Source organism: Mya arenaria, chromosome 10 (assembly GCF_026914265.1).
Source record: "Mya arenaria isolate MELC-2E11 chromosome 10, ASM2691426v1".
NCBI lineage: Eukaryota > Metazoa > Mollusca > Bivalvia > Myida > Myidae > Mya > Mya arenaria.
Genome location: NC_069131.1, coordinates 12,547,323 through 12,570,609, shown reverse-complemented (window position 1 = coordinate 12,570,609; position 23,287 = coordinate 12,547,323). Strand labels below are relative to the sequence as shown.

Below are 23,287 nucleotides of genomic sequence, written 5' to 3'. Positions count from 1 at the left end.
CCCGTTAATTCAGTGGTTTATTTGGGTTAAACCCCTTTATTCAGTTGGTCATTGGGTTAAACCCCTTAATTCAGTTGGTCATTGGGTTAAACCCCTTAATTCAGTTGGTCATTGGGTTAAACCCCTTAATTCAGTTGGTCATTTGGTTAAACCCCTTTATTCAGTAGGTAATTGGGAAAAACCCCTTAATTCAGTTGGTCATTTGGTTAAACCCCTTAATTCACTAGGTCATTGGGTAAAACTCCTTAATTCAGTAGGTCATTGGGCAAAACCCCTTAATTCAGTAGATCATTGGGTAAAACTCCTTAATTCAGTTGGTCATTGGGTTAAACCCCTTAATTCAGTTGGTCATTGGGTTAAACCCCTTAATTCAGTTGGTCATTTGGTTAAACCCCTTAATTCACTAGGTCATTGGGTAAAACTCCTTAATTCAGTAGGTCATTGGGCAAAACCCCTTAATTCAGTAGATCATTGGGTAAAACTCCTTAATTCAGTAGGTCATTGGGCAAAACCCTTTAATTCACTAGGTCATTGGGTAAAACCCTTTAATTCACTAGGTCATAGGGTAAAACTCCTTAATTCAGTAGGTCATTGGGCAAAACCCCTTAATTCAGTAGGTCATTGGGTAAAACTCCTTAATTCAGTAGGTCATTGGGCAAAACCCTTTAATTCACTAGGTCATTGGGTAAAACCCTTTAATTCACTAGGTCATAGGGTAAAACTCCTTAATTCAGTAGGTCATTGGGCAAAACCCCTTAATTCAGTAGGTCATTGGGTTAAAACCCTTAATTCATTAGCGCATTGGGCAAAACCCCTTAATTCAGTAGGTCATTGGGCAAAACCCTTTAATTCACTAGGTCATTGGGTAAAACTCCTTAATTCAGTGGGTCATTGGGTAAACCCCTTTAATTCAGTAGGTCATTGGGTAAACCCCTTTTTTCAGTCACTTATTGGGCAAAATCCCTTAATTTGGTAGGTCACTGTGCAAAATCCCTATATTCGGTAGGACATTGGGTGACACTCCTTCATTCAGTAGCTCATTTGTACGAATAAATAACAAAAAATGGGTATGTTCAGTCGGTCCTTGTACAATTGTTCATGTCCTCAAACCAGGTGTAGTGTCATATTCTCTTCCACACAAGGGCTCCCTAATAAACCTTTTCATGAAATGATCATAGTAGTTTGATGCAAATGAACTCCTGCTTTGGTGTCATGATCTGAAAACAATTGTGTGACATTTAACCTATTTTTTTCAGATTTATAAAGAGGTCACTCCTACCCACGATCAAGCATGAACTAACAATGCATTACTGCAGTTTAACAAAGTCAGAATAACTCGAAAGGCCTAAATATTTGGATAAACTACATTGTATATACAATAATGCCTAGGAAAACAAGTGTGTATATATGTAGTCGGCCAGGGACTACACTTTCTTACTAAGTCTATATTGCATTTAGGATTTGTTTTTAACAGCCTGTCCATATGCCAAGGAAACAAGCAGGTATTATCAACGGCGGGGGTCGCCCGAGAGGTCGGCGATGTACCATACACATCTTACGATACTTATATTTTTATGTAACAGCGTGTCCATATGCTAAAGATGACAAGCGGATATGTATCATTGGCGCGGGGCCGGCCGGTGTGTCGGCGATGTACCACTTCGCCCAGATGGCAAACTTTCCGGAAATGGTCTGTTATGACAAGCAGGGCAGATGGGGAGGCATGTGGAACTATACTTGGAGAACAGGTGAATTTTATGCGCCAGTCAATCGTAACCATGCCCCCCCACCCCCCAGGCACATTCCCCGCTATTTTTGACGCTACGACAAAACCCACGCATGCACCCGACACTGCGGGGGCACCTGGAAGGTACAAACACGATCCATTTCCCCGGCCATCCCCGATATACCCCCGGACCGGGGGGCGTGGTTGCAATTGACTGGTGCATTAGTATCGATAAATTTTAAAAGTAGGATGTTAACTACATCCAAATGGGTTTTAGCTCTCGAAAAAGAAAACACACAAAGACACTCAAGGTGTTTTTCACATTTTTGGTCTATTTTGATGGAGCAGTTAAGCGTAGACATAGTTTTACACATATAAATCGGAAATTGCATGACTCTCAATCAGCTTTTTTCATTACATACCTTTAGATAGTGTTTATTTATGTTCATGCCCTTTACACTTCAATAAAACTGAGATGTCAAAAACCAGCTCGTCAAGGTTCATTGTGGTTAGCTTATAAAACATAATCACATATTAGGTACATACAAACTCCTCGGCCGGGCGGGGGTGGGGTGAGGGACTCACCAGTCTTTACAATGTCATATGACCCTTAGCATCATTAATACGACTCATTTGAGTGATTGAGGAATGTTATAAAACGAAGTTTTATGACATACTAGTAATGTGAATGAATCGACATAATCATCATTGCATGCAATAGTTTTTCACATTGATACGTACGTATGAAAACCAAATAAGTTGATCGAGTGTTATTTAACAAGTCATTGCTAATGATATTTGCTTTTCCCTTTAAAATTATTTGATGGTGCAAGATTTAGTAACAATATGCATGTTAAAGGGCCTTGTTCGTGTTTTGTAAAATGCACATTTTTCTGCCCCTTCAGCAAATGCTTGCTATATGCTGAAATATTGTCGTTGAGGTCTACGACTTTGAATAGCTTTAGTAACGCTTTTCAACAAAAGGTTTAAAGGTTAAATTATCACTCAGCTTATGTAAGAGTCCTTGTGGGCGAGCGGTTTTGATGTAAGTTTTCTAATTTATTCTTGACTTTACCGGCGTGGATTTTTTTCTGCAATTTCGGTATCAAAAAGTAAAACAATTGAAATATTCGTGTTTACCGTGAAAACAAAAGTTTGGTTCAAAAACATGAGCCAGTCACTTTAAGTAATTGGTACAGATTAGATGAACATGAACTCATACAATGGTGTCTTCTAACTAGTTTTCTCCGTAAATCAATGTAAGGTATAACAAGGAATGTTGGAATTTTTTTTCAATCGAAGTTTTCATGCCAGCTTTGGAATTTGTTATTCCCAATAAGACTTTTGAACATGAATAATTATTTTTAACTTTCATTGTCCCCGCCAGAATCAGTTTACGATATTACATTTGTATTTGTTTGTATTTGTATGTCTTTGCTATTGCGATTTCTTATCGTCTTTGAAATAAAAGTTGTTGTTGTTGTTGTTGATGTTGTTGTTGTCGTTGTAGCTGTTGTTGTTGTCGGTGATGTTGTTGTTGTTGTTCTTGCTGTTGTCGGTGTTATTGTTGTTGTTGTTGTCGGTGCTGTTGTTGTTGTTGATGTTGTTGTTGTCGTTGTAGCTGTTGTTGTTGTCGGTGCTGTTCTTGTTGTTGTTGCTCTTCCTGTTGTCGGTGTTGTTGTTGTTGTTTTTGTTATTGTTGTTATTATCTGAAAAGACAAAACTGCAAAAGAAAGTGGTGAGAAAGCTGTAGCTATACATGAATATGTTAGGGCTCAATTTTGGGCGAGGAAGCCCTCTCTCTCTCTTCCTGTAGGACGTCAAAAATGGACTCAACTTATTAGTTTTTGGTATTTGTTGGCCCATTGTTATGCCGCATTACAGCTCACGCCGGATATAGCTTACACGTTAGTTGTATACGTTCATTATGACACCGTATACAGCCTACACCAAATACAGCACACCGTGAGCTGTATACGTCAAGTGTTGCGAATGCATATAGTTGGTGTTGTTGCTATCATTCCTTCTGCTGTTTTAGTTGTGTTGTTGCTGTTGCTATCATTGCTGCTGATGTTTAAGTTGTTTTGTTATTAATGCTGCTGCTGACATGTATGAGTGGTAGTAGTAGTGGTGGTGGTAGTGGTACTACTGATAACACCACTTTTGATGTTACAGCTAGAGTTACTGTTACTGCTACTTCATTTATTTCTACTATTGCTACGACGAAGATTATGATGGTGGTGATATCGATCAAGTATAGTCAAATCATTTTGAATACTAGTGATTCAAAATGGGAGTTATATACATTAAGTTTAAAGATATATTTCAAAAGTATATGTATATAGTTTACGTTAGCTCTATCCGCTATCAACTAACGAATACAGCTCACATATAAGCTATAAACGGCACAAGTTATATACGGTGTCAAAGTGTATTCGTCAGAATCGATCTAAGTAAAATTAATGAACATTTGGAAAATTCTCGATTGTCATTTTCCAGGGACATGTAAGTACGGTAAGCCCTGGTTTAATGCAGTGTTCATCATTCCAGGGACAATAAATAGAGGATATTAAAAATAGGAAATAGAGGAAATAAAATACGATCTTACACTGAATTCAACAAATTTTCTTTTTATTGCATGCATATATATCGTGTTTTTCCCCGCTAGAGTAATAATGGTTGTTGGAATTGAAATTATTTTTAGATAAAACCCTAGTTCAATCAACGAAACCTATCATGTTTAACATTTAATGAGACAAAAAACAAGTATTTAAACAAAAGCATTTCGTAAATAAAAAAATGTATCGCGTAGAAATACAATTCAATGAAACTTGAGCATGTGACATTTTTGTACATTCAAAAACATTCCAGGAACAGATAACTATTGGGAACGCTGGTTAAATGCAGTGTTTATCATTCCGGGACAGATAAATGCGGGGAACGCTGCTTTAATGCAGTGTTTATCATTCCGGGACAGATAAATGCGGGGAAAGCTGCTTTAATGCAGTGTTTATCATTCCGGGACAGATATAGCGGAGAACGCTGATTTAATGCAATGTTTATCATTCCAGAACAGATAAATGCGGGGAACGCTGATTTAATGCAATGTTTATCATTCCAGGAGAGATAAATGCGGGGAACTATACTTTAATGCAATGTTTATCATTCCAGGACCAGATCAATACGGGAAATCCTGCTTTAATGCAATGTTTATCATTCCAGGACTAGATCAATGCGGGAATCCCTGCTTTAATGCAATGTTTATCATTCCAGGACCAGATCAATTCGGGAATCTCTGCTTTAATGCAATGTTTATCATTCCAGGACCAGAACAATGCGGGAATCCCTGCTTTAATGCAATGTTTATCATTCCAGGACCAGATCAATGCGGGAATCCCTGCTTTAATGCAATGTTTATCATTCCAGGACCAGATCAAGGCGGGAATCCCTGCTTTAATGCAATGTATCATTCCAGGACCAGATGAATGCGGGAATCCCTGCTTTAATGCAATGTTTATCATTCCAGGACCAGATCAATGCGGGAACCCTGCTTTAATGCAGTGTTTATTATTGCATGTACAGATAAATGAGGGAATCCCTGCTTTAATGCAGTGTTTATTATTCCAGGACTAGATCAATACGGGAAACCCTGCTTTAATGCAATGTTTATCATTCCAGGACCAGATCAATGCGGAAATCCCTGCTTTAATGCAATGTTTATTATTGCATGTACAGATAAATGCGGGAATCCCTGCTTTAATGCAATGTTTATCATTCCAGGACCAGATCAATGCGGGAATCCCTGCTTTAATGCAATGTTTATCATTCCAAGACCAGATCAATACGGGAATCCCTGCTTTAATGCAATGTTTATCATTCCAGGACCAGATCAGTTCGGGAATCCCTGCTTTAATGCAATGTTTATCATTCCAGGACTAGATCAATACGGGAAACCCTGCTTGAATGCAATGTTTATCATTCCAGGACCAGATCAATGCGGAAATCCCTGCTTCAATGCAATGTTTATCATTCCAGGACTAGATCAATACGGGAAACCCTGCTTTAATGCAATGTTTATCATTCCAGGACCAGATCAATGCGGGAATCCCTGCTTTAATGCAATGTTTATTATTGCATGTACAGATGAATGCGGGAATCCCTGCTTTAATGCAGTGTTTATCATTCCAGGAACAGATAAGTACGGGGAACCCTGCTTTAATGCAATGTATAAAAGATTGCAAATCAACTCTCCAAAGGAAGTGCTGGAGTTTCCTGATTACAGTTACCGTGAACACTTTGGAAGAAGAGTCCCTTCGTACCTTTATAGAGGGGAAATGCTGGACTACATGGAAGGTTGGTTTTATTCATTTGAGAGGTCCTCGTGTATGTAGGCTACAAAGTTATTTTACCTTGTATAAGCTTTTCTTTCTTGTGTTACATATAATGTGTTTTTTATTACAATATCTGTGTGTGGTATACAACAGTTTTCACATTCAATACTCTGCATGTACTTTTAGTAAAATTTCAATATAATTTAGATTTGTAAGCTTTTAAGCTGCACTCTCACAGATTGACCGTTTGACAACTTTTTTTTTGATTTTTGTTGTCTTTTTGCGTAAATATCTGAACAACATTGATCATAAAACTCCTGATGAAAGATCAAATTGCATTTTTCATATTTAGGTTAAAAAATTAAAGCTTTATTTAATAACGCTTTAAGAAAAATGAGCATTTCGGCAGTTTTCCAAACAATTGAGATCTGTTCTTTTGTGAGTTATCTTATATGACTGTGTTGAAAGCTTTATTTTCAAAATCAACTGATTCTGAGACATCAATAAAAATAATATAAAAGTCAAAACTGCCAATCTGTGAGAGTGCAGCTTTAATCTTAAGACTGAAGACCTAATAAGAAAACATGGATCTACTTATTCTACATCTTAGTATATTTTCCGGTTGCAAAGAATATTAGAAACTGTGTTAAATCGTAACAATCAACGCATGTTTGTTAATTATTTCTGTTGGCGTCTACTGAGACGGTAATTATGACGTTTTCTGTTGTGTTTTTCTGTTCTCTTTAGTATATTATTTATTTTGCTTAGACTAAAACTAGAATGTTAGAGTCCAAGATTTTCTTCACGTAAAACTGCTATCATAGCCATGCCATTATATTTAAAATGTTTACTTCTTCCTTCAAGGCAGATGGACAGACAATTCAAGATGTGATTTAAGGCAATTCATCAGGTTTGGAACTGCTGTTCGGCATGTGGCATTTGACGACGAATCCGGAAATTTCAAGGTCACGGTAAACGACCTTGAAAAAGGCTCTTACCACGAGGAGACGTTCACTCATGTAATAGTCGCCGTCGGTCTGTACAACCATCCATGTTTGCCAGAATTCCCTGGTATCGACTCCTTTGAGGGCCGGGTTTTGCACGCTCGCGATTTCAGGGATGATTTTGAATTTAGAAATCAGAAGGTGCTGGTAATTGGAAACGCCATGTCTGGCCAGGACATTGCTTTCCATATCATGAAAGGAGGCGGTCAGAAAGTTTATTTAGGGTACAAAAATGTGCCGTCTCCATACAAATGGCCGGAAACAATTGTTGAAAAAGGTCCGATTAGTTGTTTTAATCGCCGAAGAGTGCAGTTTGCAGACGGGTCCAGTGATGAGATCGACTCCGTCGTCTTCTGTACCGGATACAATAGTATATATCCGTTCATGGAGAACCGACTAAGAATAACGTGCAAGTCAACGCTCTACCTGAAAGATGTGTATAAAGGTTGCCTGTACATGCCCCAAGGGGACAACCGGCTGTTCTATGTTGGGGCGGTCAGAGGGCTAGTGGGTCTTTCCCTCATCGACTGCCTGGCAGCGTGGACAGCCAGGTATGAGGCGTTTTATATAAAAATATAATTGTTAATTTTAATGATTAAGAATGGGCGGAGTGAGCGTAGCGAACCAATGTCTTCGAACGTTAAAATATCCATGGATATGTTGTCAGTCCTTGTGACCGAGTGGTCAAGACATCGGTTTTAAAACTTTTGTCTTGAGTGTACCGGCCTGGGTTCGCTTACCACTGATTCAAGAATATTTGTTAGTTCCTACAATTTCGGTATCAAAGAGACAAAAAAATAAGAGTTTCCGGTTGCTTTTTCGGAAATACTATATTTACGTTCAAAAACATGAGCGAGTCCCTTTATAGGTGAAATTAAATTTATTTTGATTTTATAAATAAGAGAAATTCAAATTTAAGCTTACTATATGTTGCAGATATATTAATGAACAGACACTAGAGAAGCAAGTTTCTGAGGATGAAATGAGGGCTTACGTTGACAAATGGATGACAAAGGCGATGGGTATACGTGAACATGCTGACATTGTAACCTACCAGTGTGAACTGATGGCGGACCTGGCAAAGAGCTCGGGGTATGGGATGCAGTACACATTGAGTCTGCCTCTGTTCTTGGAGTGGATTAAGCATAGAAACGATGATGCCTGGACATACAGGGATCACCAGTTTACTTCGATGTACACTGGAGACTAGTGTTTTTTACTTATACACAAATATATTTTTGAGCTCTGAACTCTATTTTAAAGTTCGAGTATGTTTTAGTGCTGTAACCTTTTGATATGTATATCCAAATTACTTCTATAAACTTTTTGACCCCTTTTAACCCCCAGAATGATAACAAATACTTCCATCGCAATAACAAAATGCATAAAAAACGAAAGTAAAGATCTAAATTTAGCGCGCACAACGTCATTACGAAATTTGCATATCATTTGACTTTCTAAATGCCGGTATTTCTATGTTGCTTTTTATACTAATGATTTGCAATTTTTTTTAAATTAAGAAGTAAGTTTTATTTTTATTGTTAACAAAATAATCATTACTGTACTTCAACACTTACTATATTATTTTCAATACATATTTCATTTGAAACTTAATCAAAATCAACTGAAGGAAGGGAGTTAATAAGACAATAAGTATTTATTAAATCGGCCGATTTTTTACATAGCACCATTGATCATATTTCATTCGAAAATGCTTGCATCACATTTATTTAAGAAATAGGAGCTAAATTTTCTTCGTATGAAATTTCATTTAAAAAAGTTAAGTATTTATCTAGTTATTTCTCGGGTAACTGCTCAGGTACTGTTTGCAAAGCGCGCTTCTCCGCTCACTTATCTACCTCATTAGCATATAATGAGTCAGTGGTCGAATTAGGGATTTCGTTGGTATTTACCATACATCTTTTTGTAATAAGGCATCATGTGGACCTGGGGATTTTATCAGACGTTATCTGAGACTCTATCAAAGTTATACACGATTTTTCCTTTATAAAGTATTCAATCCGAAGAGGTAATTTGCCTTTAAATAAAGTGCATGCATATACATGCTATTTTGGACTGGTATTTGTCATGACAATAGAGGCCTATTTTTACTGGTTTAATGGTCCTGCACCATATTGTTATTCTGATTTCTCATTTCATAATAACGACAAGTTCCTATTCACAATTCAAGAATATCATGGTCACTAAACTAGGTTTCGCGACAAGCTCATGTTATCTGCGATTTGAGCCATATCCCTCGTTTGAAAAGAGAAACGGGTCATAGGTTCCCTTCTGTGTATTTAAAATGTAAATCCTTTGTGTATATTAAACATAATCATTAACATATTGCATTACACGAGTGAGAAATAGTTTTAAAGTAGGTATCACACTATTCATGAGCCTTGTGTGTTCCTTATTCATGTGTTCCCAGTTCTGTCTTGACTTCAGCTTACAAGTCTTACAGAAATGATGCTATAATCATTTTGTGAACCAAGCACTACCGAAATCTTAACAGGACCAAGCACTTCCCAAGATCATACATGTTGTACCTTTTTTCAGCCTTATTAACAGAAGGAATACTTTGAAATAATTGCACATGTAATCATATTGTGTGTTGTAGTTTTCTTCCAAAGGGTGGGATTTCATAGAAAAACAATACACAGTACATACCATCTCACTGGGCGCAGTCATTTTATTGGCCGGTTTCATCATAACAGATGACCATGTGTTTCTTGAATCAGTCAATGACATAGTAGCACCGCAAACGCTCGCCCATTGTTTTCATGGTTTTGTGATTATTGTTTTTTATTTGGATAAAGAGCATAATTCGACAAAAAGTTACCCAGACAGTAGGCTTTTGCTACAAATACATGTAATTAATGTCATTGGTTACACATGTTCTACTATTGTGGAGAAACACATATACTTAGTTCCATGTGAATATCTTGAATGGATTTCAGTCATGGCCATGGGTATATGATTATTTATTAAAGGACTGCAACAGTGCTATAAAAGTTCCTGGAGTTTTTCCCTCGGAAGCAGACAAGCGTCAAATATGGTTGATAAACATGGCACCAAGAGAAATAAAACTTGACAATGAACCAATATTATATAACTGAAGGCTTATATAAAACATTGTCTTACAACCAAGAACATTTATTTGCCAAGTCAGAATTTTTCTAGCTTACTAGAGGACACAGAATTGTGGACAGAAAGATGGATTTAATCAAACATGCAATTCTCGAAAGCAGTCACTGAAACCCAGCTTGGGATCAAACAGTCTGATTCAGCATTTTGCATTCAAAATGGAGACCTTTTGCTGCCTGTATTAAGTTGAGCCATTTTGAAACCGTTTCATCATTTATATTCATTTGGAGGTACATTTTGTATATCCTAATGTTTTTATGTAAATGTTTGAGCAAAAAACAATATTTACAACTGTACACAAGTCTGAAGTAAAAAGCTCCCAAACCTGATTTCAGGATTATTCCTAAACCTTTTGGGACAAACAGCTCCAAAAATTCGACCCAATAGGATCATTACGAAAAGTGCAGGAATGAACTAGGCCACGAGGCACACAATATGAGCTTTTTAGATCGCTGGAGCTTTTATCCTAAGTAGCTGAAAATGGAGCTTGAAAATTGAAATTAGCTGCTGTAAAGGCACCTTTTGGAACAAACAAACCTCAAAATTGGACTAAGGGGACCATAACCAACGAGCTGCACCAATAAGAAACATTGACACTATCTGACTGAACTTGTACAGTGGATTTAAATAACACAATCAGGTTTGAGGATGCATTTATAATGCCCAATCATTTATTGAACAACTGAGGTGAGTTCACATTACAACATAATTCATCATCATGAGTAGTGCTGCATGCAATAAAATGGACATAACTTCTTGAATATAAAAAAATGAAACAAGTATAATAATACGACAGTTATTATATTTCTAAATTATGCATACATAACACATAAAAATATGTACCTTTTTGGCACATTCCCTACCATTCTAACTTTGTCAGATTTATTCTACATGGCAGATATACAACTAAATCTGATACACAATAAACAAAAGTTATTTGCTCAAATGTTCAGAACTTTGTTTAAGTAAACAACATGATATACGCCATTGTGTTAACTTTTAAATTGTGTTAAAGTCCTAGTTGAGTCCTTCTATAAGTGACCACTCCCCCCCCCCCCAAAAAAAAGTGTATTGTACACAACCTCTGTGTAATGATCTCAATCTAATTGTCTTATCAGATCTCCGAGCTGAATATCCTGCAGTTCAGTTTTGGAGGTTTTATTATAGAAATGGACCCTAAATGGCACTGAGCCAATAAACAAATAAACAGGAAATTGTAAAAATGGGAAGTATTCCATGATGTGCTCACATATTTAACTGTGTAGTTTATTTGAGTACATAATCTTGCACTAGCCCTGAACTATGACATATTTTTGTCATCCTTATTCTTTAATAAATAAATTCCAAGACACAAGCTAGACTAATAAGCTAATAATACACTATCAGGTTTGTGACTGCGGGAACAGGTTGTCCTGCATTTTCCGTATCAACTCCAGGACCTTGGTTTCCTTTAGCTGCTCTTTTGACTGGCTCGCCTAGTAAAGAATAAGAATGTTAAACTTGATTGCATGAGACTACAATAGGGATGTTAAACTTGATTGCATGAGACTACAATAGGGATGTTGAACTTAATTGCACGAGACTACAATAGGGATGTTAAACTTGATTGCATGAGACTACAATAGGGATGTTGAACTTAATTGCACGAGACTACAATAGGGATGTTGAACTTAATTGCATGAGACTACAATAGGGATGTTGAACTTAATTGCACGAGACTACAATAGGGATGTTGAACTTAATTGCACGAGACTACAATAGGAATGTTGAACTTAATTGCACGAGACTACAATAGGGATGTTGAACTTAATTGCACGAGACTACAATAGGGATGTTGAACTTAATTGCATGAGACTACAATAGGGATGTTGAACTTAATTGCACGAGACTACAATAGGGATGTTGAACTTAATTGCACGAGACTACAATAGGGATGTTGAACTTAATTGCACGAGACTACAATAGGGATGTTGAACTTAATTGCACGAAACTACAATAGGGATGTTGAACTTTATTGCATGAGACTAGAATATAAATGTTAAACTTGATTGCATGAGACTACAATAGGGATGTTGAACTTAATTGCACGAGACTACAATAGGGATGTTGAACTTGATTGCATGAGACTACAATAGGGATGTTGAACTTAATTGCACGAGACTACAATAGGGATGTTGAACTTAATTGCACGAGACTACAATAGGGATGTTGAACTTAATTGCACGAGACTACAATAGGGATGTTGAACTTAATTGCACGAGACTACAATAGGGATGTTGAACTTAATTGCATGAGACTACAATAGGGATGTTGAACTTAATTGCACGAGACTACAATAGGAATGTTGAACTTAATTGCACGAGACTACAATAGGGATGTTGAACTTTATTGCACGAGACTACAATAGGGATGTTGAACTTGATTGCATGAGACTACAATAGGGATGTTGAACTTGATTGCATGAGACTACAATAGGGATGTTGAACTTTATTGCACGAGACTACAATAGGGATGTTGAACTTAATTGCATGAGACTAGAATATAAATGTTAAACTTGATTGCATGAGACTACAATAGGGATGTTGAACTTAATTGCACGAGACTACAATAGGGATGTTGAACTTTATTGCACGAGACTACAATAGGGATGTTGAACTTTATTGCATGAGACTAGAATATAAATGTTAAACTTGATTGCATGAGACTACAATAGGGATGTTGAACTTAATTGCACGAGACTACAATAGGGATGTTGAACTTAATTGCACGAGACTACAATAGGAATGTTGAACTTAATTGCACGAGACTACAATAGGGATGTTGAACTTAATTGCACGAGACTACAATAGGGATGTTGAACTTAATTGCACGAGACTACAATAGGGATGTTGAACTTAATTGCACGAGACTACAATAATGTTGAACTTAATTGCACGAGACTACAATAGGGATGTTGAACTTTATTGCATGAGACAAGAATATAAATGTTAAACTTGATTGCATGAGACTACAATAGGGATGTTGAACTTAATTGCACGAGACTACAATAGGGATGTTGAACTTAATTGCACGAGACTACAATAGGGATGTTGAACTTAATTGCACGAGACTACAATAGGGATGTTGAACTTAATTGCACGAGACTACAATAGGGATGTTGAACTTAATTGCATGAGACTACAATAGGGATGTTGAACTTAATTGCACGAGACTACAATAATGTTGAACTTAATTGCACGAGACTACAATAGGGATGTTGAACTTAATTGCACGAGACTACAATAGGGATGTTGAACTTAATTGCACGAGACTACAATAGGGATGTTGAACTTAATTGCATGAGACTAGAATATAAATGTTAAACTTGATTGCATGAGACTACAATAGGGATGTTGAACTTAATTGCACGAGACTACAATAGGGATGTTGAACTTGATTGCATGAGACTACAATAGGGATGTTGAACTTAATTGCACGAGACTACAATAGGGATGTTGAACTTAATTGCACGAGACTACAATAGGAATGTTGAACTTAATTGCACGAGACTACAATAGGGATGTTGAACTTAATTGCACGAGACTACAATAGGGATGTTGAACTTAATTGCATGAGACTACAATAGGGATGTTGAACTTAATTGCACGAGACTACAATAGGGATGTTGAACTTAATTGCACGAGACTACAATAGGGATGTTGAACTTTATTGCACGAGACTACAATAGGGATGTTGAACTTGATTGCATGAGACTACAATAGGGATGTTGAACTTGATTGCATGAGACTACAATAGGGATGTTGAACTTAATTGCACGAGACTACAATAGGGATGTTGAACTTTATTGCATGAGACTAGAATATAAATGTTAAACTTGATTGCATGAGACTACAATAGGGATGTTGAACTTAATTGCACGAGACTACAATAGGGATGTTGAACTTTATTGCACGAGACTACAATAGGGATGTTGAACTTTATTGCATGAGACAAGAAAATAAATGTTAAACTTGATTGCATGAGACTACAATAGGGATGTTGAACTTAATTGCACGAGACTACAATAGGGATGTTGAACTTAATTGCACGAGACTACAATAGGGATGTTGAACTTTATTGCACGAGACTACAATAGGGATGTTGAACTTGATTGCATGAGACTACAATAGGGATGTTGAACTTAATTGCACGAGACTACAATAGGGATGTTGAACTTAATTGCACGAGACTACAATAGGGATGTTGAACTTAATTGCACGAGACTACAATAGGGATGTTGAACTTTATTGCATGAGACTAGAATATAAATGTTAAACTTGATTGCATGAGACTACAATAGGGATGTTGAACTTAATTGCATGAGACTACAATAGGGATGTTGAACTTGATTGCATGAGACTACAATAGGGATGTTAAACTTGATTGCATGAGACTACAATAGGGATGTTAAACTTAATTGCACGAGACTACAATAGGGATGTTGAACTAGATTGCATGAAACTAGAATATAAATGTTAAACTTGATTGCACGAGACTACAATAGGGATGTTGAACCTGACTGTTTGAGAATAGAATAGGGATGTTGAACCTGACTGTTTGAGAATAGAATAGGGATGTTAAACTTAATTGCACGAGACTACAATAGGGATGTTAAACTTGATTGCATGAGACTACAATAGGGATGTTAAACTTGATTGCATGAGACTACAATAGGGATGTTGAACTTAATTGCACGAGACTACAATAGGGATGTTGAACTTAATTGCACGAGACTACAATAGGGATGTTGAACTTGATTGCATGAGACTAGAATATAAATGTTAAACTTGATTGCATGAGACTACAATAGGGATGTTGAACCTGACTGTTTGAGAATAGAATAGGGATGTTGAACATGATTGCATGAGACTACATTAGGTATGTTGAACCTGACTGTTTGAGAATCGAATAGGTAAGTTGAACATGATTGTATGAGACTATATAAGGTATGTTGAACCTGACTGTTTGGGAATAGAATAGGTAAGTTGAACATGATTGTATGGTAATACATTAGGTATGATTGCATGAGACTACATTAGGTATGTTGAACCTGACTGTTTGAGAATAGTGAAGGGATGTTGTTTAAAGATAATTGTATGAACATAGAATAATATGATTGTTGAACTTGATTGTATGAGAATAAAATAGGGCATATAAAAATTTATTAGAAAATGAAAAATTTGAACTTCATACCTGGTATTTATCCATAACCTGTTCAGCTGCCCACACTGCGTACTTGCTGTTACTACTTGTCTTAGTTTTGGAATATCCTGTTGCTAAGTTACTGCACGTCTGCAAATACACATGTTTAGTACGCTTTAATATTATCCTTTGTTTTTATGTATTTAAATAGTTTGCCATAAATCAGTAGTGCCTCAATAAAGGTTTTCATCAGTGTTTTGTACATATACTTTTTATATAGATTCTTTCAATATATTAATATATTAATCATAATAAATGGTCTGGTTGTCAAAAGAAAAACATCACAAGTTTTCTTCTTTTTGTCTTAGCTACTAAAATGAAGATAATGAATTAGGTCCCCACAGCAGATACATGTGAACGGTAATATCACCAAATTCTGCCCACAGCCACAGATTTCATATCTATGCAGCCTACTTTTTTCTACAATTATTTCATTATTTGGCAGAACCACCTTCAATTATTTAATTATTTTTGATAGTGCACTTTTTTTGTCTGACATCTCAGTAGCTAATGTACAACATTTTAATTTATTCATTTTAAATTCTAAAAAAATCATACTTATGGACTTGAATGAATAAAGCCGGACAGATTGCTTTATCTATAAGCTGTAATTAATATTTTTCAAAGTAACTTTTTATCTTTTATTTATTTCAATGAATTCAGCATTAAATCTCGCATATGTTCAATGTAATTAATGTTCACATGGCAAAAACAATCAGTTGTAGAATTTTAAACCCTGTTGATATGTCTGGCATACTTTGCACTTAATGCAGGACAAACTGAAATCACTGTTTTAGAGGAATCTGATATATCCAAGGGAAGTCACTCTCTTTGAAACTTTATTCAGTATATCTAATAGTTGAGTTTAACCTTGAGATAATTCTTGTTAAAAATCGTAATAGTGGACATGATGTTGTATAGAAAATAAACATGAATAATTTATGGTATTTTATCTCCAGCCTGTAACCCAAACTTCAGTTTAAATTGATTCCCTTGGAACAGAAAGCAATTTTTCGATTGTCTCACATGTTTTGTGTACACTGGTTGACTTACCAGAAGCAGCCCAAACTGTGCCCTCATATTGTTTGGGTTCAGTTTGCAGGCCTGGGCAAAGTATGACCTCGCTATCTCCAGATTCTCAAAGCCGCCCTGGGTGTACTTGATCTGAAATACAAATGCACAAGTTTCAAGTTCAGGTAAAGAGGTCACAATGAAGGACCCAAATTCTCAAATACTTACAACTTGATTTTACAAAATAACAAAAAATTAATTTATGATTATCAATATAAAGCTTATTCTTTAAATCTCAGAACACTTTAAAATGAAAACATAACTGAAAATGTATCAAAACCAAAATAGTGAGCTTAGCTTCATCCTAAAATAACTGACTTCAGCTTGATAAAAAATTGGGGTATACAACGCTAAAACAAGGTACTGAATAAATCACTTGAGAAATTGTCAAAATATTCATATAAACTTTGTTGGAAACATGAAGATTTTTGTAATGTTGCATACACCTGCGTGATAAAGCAATATACGAATTACCATGAAAACATGTTGCTAGGGTCTTAATGATGGTTCTAACATGGACAGCATATGGGTTAGTAATTTATGAAAAGTACCTGTCTTGTATCAAGATCAATTCTTTCTAAAATGAGGAATAATAACAATAGTGCAATACCAGTGCTAAGAAAGATATTTATTTACACAGTCAGTTCTGGCGAAAGTAGTCTATGTCATGTTATAGTGGATGATATCACTATCATTTTAACGTATCAAGAAAATATGTATCAGAATGGATTTCTCTTTTCAGTATGGTAATGTCTTGTTGCACTGAAAGTCATGTTGTGTAATCACCGTCTCACAGTGAGGCATCCAAGAAACATTTCTAACCGCAGATATGACAGAGACCTGTCTATCATAGCTGGTTGGCAATGGAGACAGAGCAGAACTTAACTTTTGAATGGCCTTTTATGTGATGTACCATGTATTATTTCATTGTATTTGGTATTTACCATTTGACATTAAAGTATCTTGTCTGTGGCACAAGAATTTATGACTTGTTCCATATATTCCCTACATGTTAAGTGATGTTTAATAATAAATACTTTATATTTGGAACAAAATTAAATATAAATATAAAAGAAGACAACAAACCTCTGCAAATTTCTGATGGTAGAGGTGGTTGTGTGGGTTTGACATTATGAGTTCCTCCATGCAGAATGCTGCCTTGCTGTAGTCCTGGATCTGGAGGTACAGGTCACATAACTCCTGCCAACCATCAAAGTCTGTCATAAACCTGAAGTGAAAAGTGTATAAACAAGTTAGTGTGCTTCATAGTCTCAATTTCCAATGCAGTTGGTTTAAACATATTGTATTAATGAAAGAACTGTACAAAATATGCAAGGTCATATACAATATCAAAATATAGAATTGGACTTGAGATGGTAAACAACTTATGGAGGTCCTTTCCCACATGAAGTCTTTCCAATGCAGTTCTCTCCCTTGCAACTTTTTTTTTAAATCCTTGTGCAAAGGTTTTTCAAAAAGAGAAAAGATTTTCATTAACCTATAATGCGAAACAGCTATCTCATGCTATCCCAACTATGAGGCACATTGTATGAAATTGAAAAAAGAATATTGGCTATGCTTCATATGGAAACATTTCATTGGTTTATGGTGATTATTAGATCATATGAGCCAATCAATAAATAAACATTCTGGTTATTTACAATAATAATCATAGGAGGATACAGAAGTCCAACTTAAACATTATAAAATGTATTCAGAAGTTATGGTTATTTCTGGTCTTCATAAGGTTGCATGCAAAACAGGAATTAACATCATAAATAGAAAATGATGTAAACGTCTCATGACGTGTACAGCAATAATGTCAAAGTACAGCATTTTTACACAAAATATACAAGAAATGCTTGTCTATTCCCAAGTATATTTTGTGTGTATTTTGTTGTTGTTGTTTTAAAAAATGATCATTTGTTTTATAGGGTCAGACATCAACTGTATTTATTCATGAGGCCTAAAAAAAATACATTTGGTTCGGGTTACCCGACCCTACCTACGGAATAGGCGCCGACCCTACCGTTTTTATAGTCAGTTTGAAAAAAAATGAAAAACTAAAAAAAAAAAAAAAAAAAAAAAATTCCTTTTTTTTTTTATTGCTTTCTAATATTAAGTTTAAACCTTAAATGCTTGTACAGAAGATAGCTTTAACATCATTCTCCAATGATGAAAATTATATTCTTATATTAAACCTAATAAAAAAAATAAATAAAAAAAATAAAAAGCCTACCTACCCTACCTATTTTTTTTAAGGATGTAACCCTAACCAAACAATTATTTTTTTTTAGGCCTGAGTGAAATAAGACCTCAGTGCTTGAAACAAGGATTAAACATCTACAAAAGTTCAAAATTGCTCTACTGTTGATAATTATTGAAAATTGTGACTGAAGATGCTCTATTTTGCCGAAAACCTTTATAAAAGCTACTGAAAATTGGGACTTTAGGATTGGATTAACAAAGTTCTTAAGTCAGAAAAATAGCTTGTTATCATGTACCCTACTGTAAATGAGCTGTTTGGTCTTTGTTCAAGAGTAAGTAAAACAATGTATACAACAATTTTCCAAGAAAGATGTTGTCAACACCACATCTGTGAATAAGTCCTTTTACAAATTGAAGTGAATGACCGTAAAGTTTGTTTTCAACTAAATCACTGAAAGATACAAGAAATGATACATCAATCAATACATCATTACTTAACATTAATTAACTAAGTCACTTACGTTTCTAAGTACTTGTTAAGCTTTTCAATGGCCTCATGTACCTTATTGCGCTCCTTTAACATCGCTATCTGCCTCTTAGTAGCAAACTGTAATAAATAGTAGAGAGATAAACATTTTTAATGTAACTTGTTCAATACATAAAAGGATGATTTACGTATTTTCAATAGTATTGATTACAATTATAATGTACACACTTGTTTAATCTTTATGCAAATTATGATTATTATGAAGACTGTACAGTCTCCGGGATGTGATCGACCTTGCGGTTGAAGGGCTAAAATGGTGGTAAAAGGGGGTTGAAGCTCTCTACCACAGGAGCAAAACTGGGTTTTAGATGCCATATTGAGGGCTCTCCAGGCTTCTAATATAAAGCAAACTTGAGTGTCAATACTAAAAGATGGTTTTAATCTAAATCAACAGCATGAGGGACATCAAGGGGGTTTGGGGGGAACCAAAGGGGGCAAGACACACAGCCACAAGCATCAAGGGCTTTTAAGAAGCTTTATTGAGGTCTCTTCTGGTTCTGGCTCCAGTTTTCAAGTAAACTCTAGTGTCAATACAAATTAAGTAAAAACCTTTTATTTTATTTTTTGTAACTTGTTACTGGACCCATCAGATCTAAAGAAGTCTGCAAAACTGCCGACAAATCACATCCCTATCAGTATCACCTTTTTGAAACAAATATATCTAACTCAAATGTGATAAGCAAAACAGCCCATATAGTGTCCCTGTGTAATTTTAACATGCCCTCATGTAAATAATGTTTTAAATGGTGGATTTCATCATATAAGTTATGTCTTATGATTAAAAAAGCTGAATATAATGTAACCATAGATTTACCATATTTGTATTGTCTCCTTCCAAAATACGGTCATACATTTCACTGGCTTTTGTATAACTGAAATGTAAACATATCCATGTTGTATCCTGTATAAGATTGCTGGTAAGATTATATTAAGAAGCAGAAAACATTCAATGGTAAAACATCAATAATATGTGTTATGATTTAAACTTTTTTTACTCTCAATTTCTAAGAAGAATGTCTTATAGTTTACAGGGTTTTTTTCATGTGTTTTTATGGCCAGTATTTGCCAATATTTCCAATGTCAAAAAGTATGCCAAATTTTTATCCCAATAAGAGTGTAAAAAAATCCAAAAGAAAAACAAAACAACAAATCATTTATTAAAAAAACGACAAATTTAGCTGCATTTTATTCTGACAGGCATTGGCTAAACAGCTATTATGTGATTAATTCAGAGCTAAAATACCCGGTAATTGTATATAAAATGCCTTACTTTTCCTTTGCTTCAAAGTACATTCCCTTCAGTCTCATGACCCTCATCGATTCTGGAAACTTGAGGTCAAGCGCTGCTACACACTCCTGCAAAGGTTTGTTCATAGATAAACAGATGTTACATAGTGCTAACGCTCACATCTCCACCAATAAAATTACCAGACAAATTTGCAACAGATAAAAAAAAAAATGTCTAAGCTCAAGTCTCTGCCATCAGACCTCCATACAGATTTACAACACACATAAAGATAGTGTTTAAGCTCAAGTCTCTGCCATCGGATCTCCATCCAGATTTACAACACACATAAAGATAGTGTTTTAGTTCAAGTCTCTGCCATCGGATCTCCATCCAGATTTACAACACACATAAAGATAGTGTTTTAGTTCGAGTCTCTGCCATCAGATCTCCATCCAGATTTACAACAGACATAAAGATAGTGTTTTAGTTCGAGTCTCTGCCATCAGATCTCCATACAGATTTGCATCAGACATAAAGATGAGCGTTTAAACTAATATTTCCACCAATTGATTAAAAAAGATTAAGTGTTTACACCACTGTCTCTGCCAATGCTGGATGGACTCTAATTTGATAATTTTAAGTTAGACATCAATAGACAATTGGTGATGTAAGATGGGCATGCACACTAGCTAATAATGACACATTATCCACAATGCTACGAAAGGTAATAATTGTTTATTTTGCTTTACAAAATAATTAAATATGCAGTTGTGCTAACCAATGAACATGTAAAACTTCTGTCAAAGGAGGACTTACATTGGCTATGTCAAAATTCTGACAATCCAGAGCTGCGATTGTAACTTGTTCTTGAACCGTCCAAACTGAAAGAAAGTTTTATTTTGTTATTACATTTTAAATCTATTATAATTACAGATGGATAAATAATTTTTAAGTAATAAGACAATAGTTTTACTTGATGTGAAAACTTACAATGTTAGGTAAGTTATTATTATTTTTTTAATTCAATGTACTTGGCATTACATGATAGAATCACATGGCATTATTTAAAATAGCCAAGTTTTTTTGTCATGAAATACCAAGAACATTGAAGTAAAAAAACAATAATAAGTTGATTATGACAATGGCGGCAATTGCCAGCAGGAGCCCTTAATTTATGCATCCAAATAATTTTATATGTAGTTCACAGAAACAAAAATTTTCAACAAAGACATTTAGTTAGCAACCTTCATCTCCGAGTTTGTGTGCGTAGTTAGCGAGGCGTTTCCAAAGTCGAATCACCCTCTGTCCATCACGGACCTGGTCCTCTCGCATCTTCCGCAGAGCATCTCTAGCTTCTGGAAAATAAAAACAAAATAATTTAATAGCATTTTTTTTTATAGTACCCTGATATAGTGACTATGTTTTCATCTATATATACATTAAGTTTAACTCCTATAACATCAGTAACAAATAGTGGGAACTTAACCAAGCTATAATTATTGTACTCATAAATGACAACACTATTCATTTATAAGCACGCTAATTAGTAACAGTTGTCCTTTACAACATGTTATAAACATGGTATAAAGCAGTTACTTCATCCACTTAAGGACCTCATGATTGAAATTATACACTGGAGTTGATACACGAGTTGAAGCACAAGTGTATAATTTTAGTACCTCAGATTGTGGGTATCTAATTCATATATTATTTTTGTTATGTTAAAATCATTGAATGTGTGTTTTTATATGTAGTATAAAACCCTTAAGTTAAAGCTTTATAAAGAAGATTAATTTGACATCATTCTCCAATTATAACAATATGGTTCTTATATAAAGCCTAATAAAAAATGCCTACCTATCCTTCCTGTTTTTGAAAAAGATGTAACCCTAAACAAACCAATTTTATTTGGCCTCAAAACAACATGACATTCTTACTACACTTTCATATATTGCTAATCATCATGAGAAACACACATTCTGATAGAATTAATTGGGATGTGCTTAACAAGTCATGCCATTTAATTATAAATTATGGTTCTGAATTTACTTCAGTGAAAAAGCATTATATTTCTGTATTTTCTTTATGCAACAGTCAATTGTAACCAAGGCTCCCCCAGGTCCAGGGAATAATGGGGACTTTGACTTTCCATCCAGTCAAGCCGGGTAAAAAGCCTGCCTTGCTGCGATGAACTGCTGGTAAACCCCCTGCAAAATGCCCAGCACCCAAGGTAATGACCATTCCCCGCTATTTTGGGCTGAAGACAAAACCTCAGCATTCACCCTTTCCCTGGCTATCCCCGGACCTTGGGGTGGGGCGTGTTACAATTGACCGGAGCTTTACATACTTAACAAAAATTTAATCAAGGTTGTTACCAAAACTTTCTCCGTTTCTGATAAAAATGCAGATCTAACTGCGTGTTCTTAATGCCAAACAATTGTGGATGATTTATGTGATATAAATACAGATAATTGGGTTACCCAGAGTACATATTCATGTTAAAAAGACATACCTAAAAAAATATAGTTCGAATCGATTTGAGGACGAAATCATATCGAGTTACCTCCCCTACCGGTACATCCCTGTTTACAGCTAAAAACTTTGAGATATATTCCGAAATCTATCATAATCTTGATCTAAAATGTTTCATATTGAACAACTTTTACTCTTCAATGATATTTTCTTCAGAAATTTTGACTGGTTATCGTTAAAAATAAATAATACTGCGAATGTTTACCTTCCCAAGACATTCTCGCCAAGTTCTCACAGGAAGTTGATTTGCGT

At 35.3% G+C, this 23,287-nt stretch overlaps 2 protein-coding genes across 2 annotated transcripts; one reads left to right on the top strand and one right to left on the bottom strand.

Moving 5' to 3' along the window:
• The first annotated feature begins 1,063 nt into the window (after positions 1–1,063).
• LOC128204330 (uncharacterized) lies at positions 1,064–8,271 on the top strand. Its single transcript, XM_052905744.1, has 5 exons — positions 1,064–1,067; positions 1,584–1,748; positions 5,915–6,079; positions 6,922–7,612; positions 7,998–8,271. Exons 1-5 carry the CDS (start codon positions 1,064–1,066, stop codon positions 8,269–8,271), a joined length of 1,299 nt encoding a protein of 432 aa, XP_052761704.1.
• A 2,573-nt stretch (positions 8,272–10,844) lies between these two features.
• Positions 10,845–23,273, bottom strand: LOC128206176 (ER membrane protein complex subunit 2-like). The gene is made up of 10 exons (XM_052908479.1): positions 23,241–23,273; positions 21,748–21,858; positions 21,320–21,384; positions 20,546–20,631; positions 20,090–20,147; positions 19,250–19,335; positions 17,607–17,748; positions 16,503–16,613; positions 15,441–15,539; positions 10,845–11,683 (listed from the first exon to the last, which is right to left on the bottom strand). The coding sequence occupies exons 1-10, from the start codon at positions 23,251–23,253 to the stop codon at positions 11,591–11,593; spliced, it is 864 nt and encodes a 287-aa protein (XP_052764439.1). The 5' UTR covers positions 23,254–23,273; the 3' UTR covers positions 10,845–11,590.
• Between the last annotated feature and the right edge of the window lie 14 nt (positions 23,274–23,287).